The 13,117-nt window shown below is 43.6% G+C and overlaps 1 protein-coding gene across 2 annotated transcripts in view; it reads right to left on the bottom strand.

Moving 5' to 3' along the window:
- Positions 1-13,117, bottom strand: part of KATNIP (katanin interacting protein) — a 361,314-nt gene that overhangs the window by 295,543 nt on the left and 52,654 nt on the right. For both annotated transcript variants that reach the window (XM_075830061.1, XM_075830062.1), the window contains 2 exons: positions 12,424-12,561; positions 1,045-1,190 (listed from right to left, as the gene is read on the bottom strand). In XM_075830061.1, coding sequence (XP_075686176.1) covers positions 1,045-1,190; positions 12,424-12,561 — 284 coding nt within the window. The remainder of the gene's footprint in view (positions 1-1,044; positions 1,191-12,423; positions 12,562-13,117) is intronic.

Below are 13,117 nucleotides of genomic sequence, written 5' to 3'. Positions count from 1 at the left end.
ATGAAAAAATATGCCGATAAGCAGAGAAGGGTTGCTCTTCAGTTTCTCCCCGGAGTCAAGGTCTGGCTCTCTTCAAGGAACATTTCTCTGAAAATACCTTCCCACAAATTCGCTCCCAGGTTCCTCGGCCCCTTCGAGGTGTAGGCTGCCTCCTACTCTCAAAACCCCCAACTCGTTCCATGTGTCCCTGTGGTCCTGAACCGCTACAGCAAATCTCCTGGTTCTACAGTTGTTCCCAGCAGTTCTCCTGGACTGCAAAAGGGTAGGAGGAATAACTTTTTATCTGGTGGACTGGAAAACGTTTGGTCCTGAGGAGAGGACTTGGGAGCCAGAAGAGCACATCAACGCCCCAGCTCTCCTCAAGAAGTTCCTCCTACGCTCTGGACCTAAGAAGAGGGGGCGTAAGGGGGAGTACTGTTTTGCTCATGGTCGCTGACCGCCGGCACGTCCTACTTACTGGCAGCCGCAGGACACTTTCTTCATGCAGCCGTCTCCCTACCTAGAGACGCTGGCACAGGCGGCTGCAGCTCCGCTTGATGACCTGTAGGGTGCACGCGTGCGCTCACTCTCGGCCTTAAAGAGTCAGCGCGCGCATCTGAGTTTAGTTCCCCAGACAATCCCTTTACAACCTGGACTACAAAAATGGCTCTGCCCTTCCTCTCTTTGCCTGAGCTTTGTTGTGTCTACCCATGTTCGTTAGCAAATGGTCCCTTAGTTGTACCCTGTTTCCAGTGTTCCCGTATCCTGTATCCCATATCCAGTAATTGTGTTTGTTCCTGAGTGAAGTCTAGTGTTGGAGTCAAATTCATCCTCTGTGCCACTTGTCACCTGCCGCGCCAAGCGTCATCTGCCACGTCAAGTGTCATCTGTGCTGAGGAGTCTGGTACAGTGTTTGCTACGCCATGTGTCTGTCAGAATTTCTATACAGGTACTCAAGTTCTAAAGACTTACATTGACTGTTTTGGCGAGCTGCTACTCAGCTACGGCAGAGAGGCTTAGTGGGTCCAAATACCCCAAGAGTCGTGCCACTTCCTAGGTTCTTACCTCTAGTCCACTACTTGCTCTTCCAACCGCCTCATTCTCCAGTTGCATAGCATTTATAACTTGATTTGCTGAATGTTCGGAATCTTTACTTTCTGGAATAGGTCTTCTTGTTGCAGAAAGTGGTCTCTCTTTCCGACTAGCCGGTCCTAACAAACAAAACATAGAATTATTTTGGTGCAACAGTCTTGCAAATGTAATTTAAAATAAACATTCCATTTTGGTGAATCTTCACTTATATATAGGGAAATTGCATCTACTCAAAATAGTTCTTAGCCAGAGTTAGCCTGCTCTCACATTCTCCGAAGTCTTACTCTGCAATAATGATCGGTGTTCACTGTCACTGCTGCATCTGGAGCATGACTATCAAATACTCAGAATCTGATCAGGGGTTCTCCAGAACACTGCAGCAAGAACTGGCACTTTTAAAGTAGGGATGGCAAATGCTTGGCAAAACCCATGGTAATAAGGATGTCAATAGCGGTTTTAAGAAATACTCCATTTGTTGGATAGAACAATATTTCCTATGCAGATATAAAGGTAGGGGTCCTTTAACAAGGGCCAATGATCGGGTAAAGCAGCATTCACATGTGAACTTCCCGATCAATGCCCTGTGTACATGAACAGGGAAACGCTCGTTCATCGGCTGACAGCATCTTTTATGCAGCAATACATTTTATCATTGTCGGCAGGGAGATGTTATGCCGACATGATGCAACTGCATAGGCACGAGCAATTGTAGTAACGATTGCTCGTCGCCATACATAACCAATCATTACTTCTTGTGAAAGGAGCAAACTAGCGCCGATCAAAGAGCTGTCTCGTTGATCGGCACTCGTTTTCACAGTCCGTATTAACTAGTGTGGAAGGACCTTTATTTAGGACAAATTTAATTACTAATTATGTGCTGGAGGAATCATGGAGTGATAACCTCGGACATCACTGCAGCTGGCTAATTTCAAGGTAAAACTACCTTTTAGGCTACATTCACAAGAGCGTATCAGATTAACGCGCGTGAAAAACGCACGTGAATCTGGTCCGTGTGTGTTGCATTATGTATCAGTGTGCTTTGCGACTGGCATGCGTTATTCACGCATTCGCAAAGCACATTTTTTTAAAAATTATTTTCAATTGAATTGATGCGCAAATCACGCACCGCACACGGATGTGCATCTGGGTGGTGCTTGGTTTTCACGCACCCATTGACCTTAATGAGCGCGTAGGTGTGTGAAAACGAACCAATATAGGACATGCAGCGAGTTTCACACAGCGGACTCTCGCTGCGTGAAAACTCACGCATGTGTAAACGGCCCCATTGAAATCAATGGGTCCGTGCGCTGCACGTGATTTCCATGCACAGAACACGGACGTTATTCCTGTTTGTGTCAATGGACCATTAACCCTTTAATGACCAGCCTATTTTAGACCTTAATGACCAAGCTATTTTTTACGTTTTTCCATCGTCGCATTCCAAGAGCTATAACTTTTTTATTTTTGCGTCGACATAGCTGTATAAGGTCTTGTTTTTTGCGGGACAAGTTGTATTTTTTAATTGCACCATTTTGAGGTACATATTATTTATTGATTAACTTTTATTAACTTTTTTTTTGGGGGGGGGGGGGAAATAGAAAAAAATCTGAAATTTCGCCACTCTTTTTTGCGTCCCAAATCTACGCCAATTACCATGTGGTATAAATAACACAATAACTTTATTCAGCGGGTTGTTACGATTGCAACGATACCAAATTTGTATGGTTTTTGTATGTTTTACTACTTTTACACAGTAAAAACGCATTTTTTTCAAAATTATTTGTTTTTGTCTCTACATATTTGAAGAGCCGTAACGTTTTTATTTTTTTCGCCGATGCAGTTGTATGAGGGCATTTTTTTTGCGGGACGACTTGTAGTTTTTATTGGTACCAGTTTGGAGTAGATGCGACTTTTTGATCACTTTTTAAATCACATTTTTTTAAAGTCAGGATTCACAGAAAACAGCAATTTTTCCGTAGTTTTTTATTAAATTTTTTACGGCGTTCACCGTGCGGGTTAAGTAATGTAACAGCTTTATAGTCGGGGTCATTACGGATGCGACGATACCAAATAGGTGTAACTTTTTTACTTTATTTTAGTTTTTTAATAGTAAAGCAGTTTGTTAGGGGAAAAAGTGGGTTTTCAGATTAACCGTGATCTCCGTGATCTTTTTTTTGCTTATTACGCTGTTATAATAGTGGTTAATACCTGCGGTTTAACGTAAACATTTTGCTTTTTTGTTAGTGTTTATATATATATATATATATATATATATATATATATATATATAAGGGCTCATTTACACGAGCGTGTGCGTTTTGCGCACGCAAAAAACGCAGAGTTTTGCGTGCGCAAAAGGAACTTAATAGCTCCGTATGATGCGCGGCTGTGTGATTTTCGCGCAGCCACCATCATTATGACACTCCGTTTGGATGTTTGTAAACAGAAAAGCACGTGGTGCTTTTCTGTTTACATTCAGAGCTTGACAGATGTTGCGCGAATCACGCTCGTCCCACGGAAGTGCTTCCGTGTGGCATGCGTGATTTTCACGCACCCACTGACCTCAATGGGTGCGTGATGCACGAGCAACGCATAAATATAGGACATGTCGTGAGTTTTACGCAACGGACTAACGTTGCACAAAAATCACGGACTGTGTGCACTGCCCCATAGACTAACATAAAGCACGCGCGTCACACGGACGTATAACACGCTCGTGTAAATGAGCCCTTAAAAAAAAAAAACACAAAAAGAAAAAAAAAGTTAATTAGGGCCTGTTCACATTTACAGTCGACTGCGCTATTGATTCCGTCATTAAAACGGAAACTTGCCGGAATGGTGACGGACGGAAACCATTAGCAATATTTCCGTCACCATTGATATCAATAGTGACGGAAACGGAAGCTGTGGTTTCAGTTTGACTTTCCGTTGCGGGGTTCATCCGACGGAACCCCGGAACGGAAAGCCAACGCTGATGTGAACAGGCCCTTAGTGAAGTGAAAAAGGAGTCGCAGAAATTGCAGGATGTTCACTGTGGAGCAAGCGGTTTCTGTTTGAACTTCATTATCGCCCGGCCGACAAGAATGTGAGGGCCGATGCCTTGTCTAGGTCTTTCGAGACAGAAGACACCATTGAGAATCCACAGAATATTATCGACCCATCCTGTATTGTCTCGGTCAATCCCCTGCAGATTGGGGACATTCCCCCTGGGAGTACTTTTGTGCGCTTGGCTGATCGTGGAAGAATCCTCCGCTGGGGTCACTCCTCTAGACTGGCAGGTCACGCGGGGTTACGTAAAACCCAGGATTTAATTGCTCGTCATTTCTGGTGGCCCACACTGCCCAAGGATATTATGGACTTCGTTTCTTCCTGTGCAGCCAACAAGGCCACCCACTCCAGGCTTGCTCCAGCCATTGCCTGTGCCCAATGCTCCCTGGCAGCATATAGCGATGGACTTTATCACGGACCTGCCTCTCTGCTGGATGCAGTACTGTCTGGGTAGTGGTGGACCGATTTTCGAAGATGGCCCACTTTGTTCCTCTGACCGGTCTTCCTTCCGCTCCTCAGTTGGCAAAGTTATTTATTCAACACATCCTTCCGCCTGCACGGCTTGCCACCACATATTGAGTCCGATCGGGGTGTTCAGTTTACCTCAAGGTTCTGGAGAGCCCTCTGCGGACTTCTTGGCGTAAAGTTGGACTTTTCTTCTGCCTACCATCCTCAGTCTAATGGTCAGCTCGAGAGGATCAACCAGATTTTGGAGAACTACCTACGCCACTTCATCTCCAAGCAGCATGATGACTGGGTGCAGCTGCTCCCATGGGCGGAGTTCTCCTATAACAATCACACCAGTGAGTCTACTAGGAGTACTCCGTTCCGCATTGTCTATGGCCAGCATCCATGAGTTCCTCTTCCGATGTCTGATGCTTCTGAGGTACCCACAGCTGACTCCACGTTTAGAGACTTTTTGCAGATCTGGCAGCAGACTCGATCCTCCATCCTAGTGGCAGAGGACCGCATGAAACGGAGGGCTGACATCGGTTGTCGTCCAGGAATATCCGACTGAGGGTGCCATCATGTAAATTTGCCCCCAGGTTCCTCGGACCATTCGAGGTCCTGCAGCAGATCAACCCTGTCGCCTACAAGCTTCGGTTGCCTCCTAACCTCAGGATTCCCAACTCCTTCCACGTCTCCCTCCTGAAGCCTGTGATCCTAAACCGCTATTCCAAGACTCCCAGCCCTGCGGTTGCTCCCAACGGCTCCTCGGACATCTTTGAGGCCAAGGAGATCTTGGACACCAAGAGAGTGAGAGGAAAGACCTTTTATTTGGGGGATTGGAGGGGGTTTGGTCCCGAAGAGAGGTCCTGGGAGCCAGAGGAGAACCTCAATGCCCCTACTCTTCTAAAGAAGTTTCTCTCTCGCTCCGGTCCCAAGAAGAGGGGGCGTAAGAGGGGGGATACTGTAATGTCCGTGTCTGCGGGCTGTCAGCTCCAGCCTCCTGCTGACAGCCACGAGTCGGCAAGCGCTGGCCCCAGCCTCCTCCTCAGGAGACGCCAGCGCTTGCATCCACTCACCTCCGCCGTACATCATGAACGACCTTTAACTCGTGAGTACCTTGGCCTATAAGAGGGGTCCAGCCCCCTAGTTCGATGACTGAGCATTGTTGTATATTCCTAATCTGTCTATGCAAATTGGTCCCTTAGTGTTTCCTGATTCTAGTGTTTCCCGTTCCTGCTCCTGTTCCTATATCTCGTGCTTGCTATTGCCGTGCCGTGCTGGATACCACGCTTGACTGCCTACCCACGCCTGTCGTCACCTGCTGCCTAGTTTCTGCCAAGCTACTGTCCGTGCTGCCACAGGTACCCTTTATATACGAACTATAGACATTGTCCTGCACCCTGTTGGCCAGCTGCCCTACCGCCAAGGCGGTACGGCCCAGTGGGTCCACAGACCCTTCGTGACAGTGGTCCCACTGACCCTGGAGAAAAGAAGAGTTGTAATGAGCAACCCAACCCCAAGGACTCACATCCATAGTTATATTGAGAGAATGGGTTGTTATCCATGGAATGCCCCTCTTGAGGTTCTCCCTGTTCAACCAGCATCTGAGACACAATCTGGCTGTGGATGAAATGTGAAGGGTTAGATCTAGGGAGAGATTGCTCTTGTCCCACTGATCTAGAATGTCCCATTGTAGAGCCCTGGATCTGAACTGAGCCCATAATACTGCTGGAATGCATGACGTCATGAGGCCCAGAACTGACATAGCTTTCCTGAAAGATGTCATATGGGTTAAATAGCGCTCTGAGACTGTCTATCTGGGGCTTGATCTTCCCTTCTGGAAGAAAATACATCTACCTGGAGGAGTCTATTAGAATCCCTAGAAAGATACATCTGTTTGAGGGAATCAAATGCGATTTTTTTTTTAGATTTATGTTCCATTCTAAGTTTGTTAGGATAGAACAAATTATTTCTATCTGTTGAATCAGGGTCTGAGTTGTTTCTGCCACTTAGGGTATGTTCACACGGCCAAATTTCAGACGTATACGAGGCGTATTATGCCTCGTTTTACGTCTGAAAATATGGCTACAATACGTCGGCAAACATCTGCCCATTCATTTGAATGGGTTTGCCGACGTACTGTGCAGACGACCTGTTATTTACGCGTCGTCGTTTGACAGCTGTCAAACGACGACTCGTAAAAATACAGCCTCGTCAAAAGAAGTGCAGGACACTTCTTTCAGACGTTTTTGGAGCTGTTTTCTCATAGACTCCAATGAAAACAGCTCCAAAAACGAGTTGGTAAAAAAATGAGTTGGTAAAAATGCGAGTTGGTAAAAAACGTCTGAAAAGCAGGGTCTGTTTTCCCTTGAAAACAGCTCTGGATTTTCAGACGTTTTGGTTGACTACGTGTGAATATACCCTAGGGAAATCATCCAGGTAGGGAATCAGGAGGACTGCATATTGGTACATGATAATATGCATCCTCCAGATCTAGTGATGCCATTACACAGTCTTTGGAAAGGAGATTTATGTTTGATGGAATGCTCGCCATGCAAATTTTTTTGTAGGTCAAATAAGAATTTAGTTATTTTAGATTTATTATGACCCTGTATTTCCATTCTGGTTTCTTCACCACAAAATGAGGGGAATAAAAGCCTTGGCCTGTTTCTACACTTGAATTAGAAGCACTTTTTTTTTATGTGACATAATTTCTGACTGTAATTGCTTTATATTTTTCTGAATTTTTTAGGGTCTTTGTGGGAATAAATCTGTCTGGGAAAGAGATTTGAATTCCAGAACATACCCTGTTTTTATAATTCCTAGTATCCATCAATTTGTTGAAATTTTCCCCCAACTTTTGAAAAACAGGGATAGACGACCCCCCACAATGGATCTTCTGTCGTCATTGTTGGTGCTCCCGGTTTTTGGGGTCGTTTTGGGGCCTGAAAAGAAAACCCTTGTTCTTCCTAGGAAACTTTGGGGTTTTAAACTCCTGTCCCCTTGGGCTAGGTCTTTTATTAAACCTTTTGGGACAAAAGGAGTCCAATGCTTTTCCTTGTGTAGGGAACCCCTTTTTTCTATCAGACGCTAGTGGGGGCCCAAACAAATAATCTCCAGAGCAGGGAATTGCACAAAGCTTCCTTTTTGATTCAGTGTCCCCCTTCCAGGTTTTTAGCCAGATAGTCCTTCTAGCGGAGTTTGAGAGGGCAGCTGATCGGGCCGATAGGTGCATAGAATATACTGAGGCTTCGGCCAGAAAATCTGCTGCCTTAGATAGCACTGGAAGGGAAGGAGAGGATCTGCTCCCTAGAAGTTTTGTCTCTAATATGAAGCTCTAATTGTGATAGCCATATTTTTAGAGACCTAGCCACACAAGTGGCTGCAAAGCCTGGCTTAAAAGCCACTGTAGAAGCTTCCCAGGTACTCTTGAGGTAGTAATCAGTTTTCCTATCCATGGGATTGGAAAAGAGCCTAGACCCTCAAAGGGAAGAGCATTTTTCCTCGATATTTTTGCAACCTGGGCATCAAGTCTAGGGGTATTATCCCGGTCCCTGCAGACCTCTTCTTCAAAGCAATATTTTCTTTTAATAAATTTTGGAATACCAACTTTCCTATGTGGATTTCTCTATTCCCTTTTGATGAGACTTTTTATGAATTAGGAAAGGTTCTGTTTTCTAGGCCCTAAGTCTTCAAGCATTACGTCCTGGACAAAACGAGGTTCTTTGGGGTCATCAATCTCTTTTATCCCATTCCTCATCTATCAGATTCCTCTTCAGCAGAGGAATCGGATAAATCTACCCGACTGGAAGAGGTGGACGGAAGATCCTTCTTTTTCTTTAGAGGACTTTGGGGAGTTCCTAACTTCTGCCCTCACGGTCTCTTTAATGCTTGAATTCAAATGTGTAGATTCTTCAGTGATGATTTTATCTAAGCAATTCTGGCAAAGTCTTTTATTATAAGAGGCTGCAACTTTTTTTTTTTTATTACAAACTGTGCATTCTTTGTTACGGGTCTTATCCAGTTTCTTTCTAGGACCTTCCCTGACAAACATATGTACAAGAGATGAGGACAGGATTAGCAAGAGGGAGAGGTTTTTTATTTTTTACTTACCCTATATAAGTCCTGCCTTTTCCTCAAGTACCGGACTGGAGGATCTTGTCGCATCTGAGAGGTCAGCGCGTCCTGCTGCTTCTCCTGCCGTTTCCATTATGGGAGGAGATGCTGGAAACTGAGGCTCCATATCGTAAACAGCCTAAATAGGCTTTGATTGGCTGGAAAGGTTCTCTGCTCCGGACGCATGGAGCCCCTCCTTCTCATTGGGCATGAACCAACGCTTTCTGTAGCGTAGGACGCGTCACCCCGCCGGAAGTGACAAGCCGCCGCAACCGGAAGTTTTGCACTGAGTTCGCCGGAAGCCGTCAATGCTGGGCATGCGTTACCGGCCCCACCAGGGAACAGAGTATGGCCCCGGGAGAACAGCTCTCCCGCAAGAGGAAGGTCTCACCTCGTAAAAACCACCTCCAGGTAGGGAAGTGATGGGCCAGGAGAGGAAGGAGATACCGTCCCCAGACTTAGGGTTGCTCCCTCCAGAGGAGACTTACACCTTCCAGAGCACCCCTAGGGAGAAAAGGTAAGAACTTTGCTAGGGGGTCTGCAACCCATGGAGAAGTTCTTTTTTCCTTAACAGAACAATCCCATCCGAAGGACAGGAAACCTGACTGGGTGTGTGGAGAGGTATGTCCTTTTTTATGTCCTCAGGCTTCCTGTCCAGCGAATGGGATGTCTCTCCAGGGGTGCTGTCATAGGTGAAAGGGTAAAATAAAATTAGTTAAGCCTCTAATAAGTCAGGAAAAAAAAGAATATGCAGTTGTGCAGGCATGAGGGGAAGAAAAGGATTTCAAAAGGAAATTTATAAGGGCCCTAAAATTAGGGAACCAGGAAGGGTAGGGCCCAAACATAACTGCTGGAAGCGAGGGTGCCTGAATTATACCAGGACAAACACTTTCCCAGCAAAATTCCAAAAACTGCATAGGTGCAGAGTGTGTACCAAAACGGGGATAAGAAAGGACACTTTATCAGTGCGACACTGTCCTGTGCAGACAGGATTGTTTCACAGCGCAACGCACATCTATGGATTATTGTATTGTGGGTTTTTTTACCCCATTATTATACCACGTGACTATGCCCCTGATATACTCCACTCAGCTTACATGTACCCCCACATTATAAACTGAAATACCAGTAAAATTCCAAACAAAAGTACTACCAAGCAAAATCCACGCTCCAAAAGCCAGATGTCGCTGCCTCCCTACTAAGCCCTACAGTGTGTCCAAACAGCTGTTTACTTCCACATGTATGGCATCACCAAACACGGGAGAAGCCTTTTAAAAAATTTTGGGGTGTGTATCTCCAGTGGCACAAGCTGGGCACGACATATTTGCCACTGAAATGGCACATCTAGAGAAAAATGACAATTTTTACCTTGCACCATCCGCAGGGGTGCAGTTTCCAAAATGGGGTCACTTCTCATTGGTTTATTTTATTATTTCACATCAAAACCTCTACAATTTTGGACCAATACTTTGTAAATTGCCAAATTAGGCCTCAATTTCACGTGACACTCTTTCACTCCTGAGCCTGGTCAAATATCCAGGCAAAAGATTAGGGCCACATATAGGGTGTTTCTAAAACTGGGAAAAACAGCATAATAATTAGAGAGCTGTCTTGTTATGGTGGCAAAGCTGGGCAGAACATATTGGCATATCTATGGAACAATTCCCATTTTCCCTTTTGCGGGGTTAACATGCTCACTACACCCCTAGGTGAATACCTTGAGGGGTGTAGTTTCCAACATAGGGTCACTTCTGGGGGGTTTCCACTGTTTTGGTTCGACAGGGGTTTTGCAAATGCGACATAGCGCCCAGAAACCAATCCAGCAAAATCTGCACTCCAAACTCCAATCGGCGCTCCTTCCCTTCTGAGTCCTGCCGTATACCCAGGCATCAGTTTTCGACGACATATGGGGTATTGCCATACTCGGGAGAAATTGCTTTTCAAATGTTGGAGTTCTTTTTCTTTATTTGTTGATAAAATGAAAAATTTTGAGCTACAGCTACGTCTTATAGATGATGTATTTTATTTTATTTTCACTGCCCAATTCTAATAAAATCTATGAAACACCTGTGGAGTAAAAATGCTTACTACACCCCTAGGTAAATTCCTCAAGGGGTGTAGTTTCGTAAATTGGGTCACTTTTGGGTAGTTTCCACTGTACTGGTACCTTGGGGGCTTTGCAAAAGCGACATGGTGGCAAGAAACGAATCCAGCAAAATCTGTACTCCAAAAGCCAAATGGCGCCGCTCCTCCTTCTCTTTTGAGCCCTGCCATGTGCCCAAACAGCAGTTCATGCCCACATATGGAGTATTTCCATACTCCAGAGATGTTGCTTTACAAGTGTGTACAAGCTTTTTCTTCTTTATTCCTTGTGGACATTGGTGTTTTTTTTAGCTAAAATTACATTGGAATTTTTTTTTTTATATTTTTCATTTTCACGTCCAAATTCTAATAAAATCTATGAAACACCTATGGGTTCAAAATGCTCGCTACATCCCTAGATTAATTCCTTGTTGGGTGTAGTTTCTAAAATGGGGTATTTTGTGGGTGTTTCCTTTGTTTTGGCACCACAAGACCTCTTCAAACCTGACATGGTGCCTAAAATATATTCTAATAATAAGAATGCCCTAAAATCTTCTTTGCTTCTGAGTCCGGTGTTTCAGTACATTAGCACACTAGGGGCACATGTTGGATATTTCTGAAAACTGCAGAATCTGGGCAATAAATATGAGGTGCATTTTTCTGGTAAAACCTTCTGTGTTAGAGAAAAAAAATTATTAACTATGAATTTCTGCAAAAAATATAAAATTTGTAAATGTCACCTCTACTTTGCTTTAATTCTTGTGAAACGCCTAAAGGGATAAGAAACTTTCTAAATGCTTTTTTGAATACTTTGAGTGGTGAAGTTTTTATACTAGGGTGACTTATGGGGGTATGTATTGTATAGACCCCTCAAAGCCACTTCAGAACTGAACTAGTCGCTGAAAAAATTTCCTTTTGAAATTTTCTTGAAAATGTGAGAAATTGCTGCTAAAGTTCTAAGCCTTGTAACGTCCTAGAAAAATAAAGGGATGTTCAAAAAACTGATGCCAATCTAAAAGTAGACATATGGGAAATGCTAATTAGCAACAATTATGTGTGCAAGTACTATCTGTCTTACAAGAAAATACATTTAAGTTTAGAAAAACTCAAATTTTTGTAGTTTTTCGATATTTTGGTGTTTTTTTACAATTTACTTAATGTATCGACCGAATTTTACCACTAACTTAAAGTCCAACATATCACGAGAAAACAATCTCAGAATCACTTGGTTAGGTAAAAGCATTCCAAAGTTATTACCACATAAAGTGACACGTCAGATTTGAAAAAGAAGGCTGTGTCAGGAAGGTCAAGAGGGGCAGTAGCGGGAAGGGATTAAGGTCCAAACAAGCTTGGTCATTAAGGGGTTGCACATTTTATGGGTTATTCCCATCATAGATGTTTTCATCACTATATAGTCAGAGCCATTGCTCAAAGCCAGTGATTGGTACTGTTTTATACCAATGCAATCTGCATGTGAAAAAAATATGGTGATAAGGGCCAGCTAACTGGTAAAAACACAAATAGACCTAATGACAGCAAACAGCAATGTACAAACAGCAATGTACAAACAACAATGTACAGCAAGCAAAGTTCTTGTGTATAAAGCAATACTAACTACTATCACTATGAACTAGAACATAAATCTGTTTGTCATACGTGTTGTGCTTTGCTCCTCTTGTCTTGGTGAGTTTCTCTGTATTTTACTTTTCACCATCACAGGTTTAGTAGGAATATATAGGTCAGCACTGTCTCTCCGTTTTGCAGACAAAACTCTACCGTCTTTCTTTTCAAGAGCTTAAAAAAAAAGGAGTAAAATGGGACAACGATAAACATAGGACATTTAAAAAAAAGAAAAAAGTCTGGTGCAAATTAGTAAACCAATTACTTTGCATCCTAAATACCAATTATTGAGGTATATTTTACAATGGCAATATATGACACAGTGATGTGAAAGTTTTCTACTCTTTTAAGTAGGTGTTTGAAGGGCATTATTAACTAATATTTTCTATGAAGCTTACAGAGAGAATGACAACAATTTTTTATTTTCAGTGAATCGCTAGAGGCCTGAGATAAAGTGAAGGGGCTCTTTGAAGAGGGCTACGCTAGCCTGGATTTGTACCCACACATCTCTGAAAGCAATAACGGTCAGAAGTTGAGATTGCCAGATAAACATGAGGAGCTTAGAGGCAGCCTTATAATGAGTTCCCAACACATGTTCGCTCTCTCCGCCTAAGAAAAATTGGTTATGTACAATATAAAAACAAACTTTAAAATGTCACGTGGCGAGAACATTGTATACATGCCATTAAAGAGGTTGTCCAGGATTAAGAAATACTTTAGTGCAGAGAAT

Source organism: Rhinoderma darwinii, chromosome 6 (genome assembly GCF_050947455.1).
Source record: "Rhinoderma darwinii isolate aRhiDar2 chromosome 6, aRhiDar2.hap1, whole genome shotgun sequence".
NCBI classification, from domain to species: Eukaryota; Metazoa; Chordata; class Amphibia; order Anura; family Rhinodermatidae; genus Rhinoderma; species Rhinoderma darwinii.
Note: the sequence above shows the minus strand (reverse complement) of the source record. Positions and strands in the feature narration are given on the sequence as shown.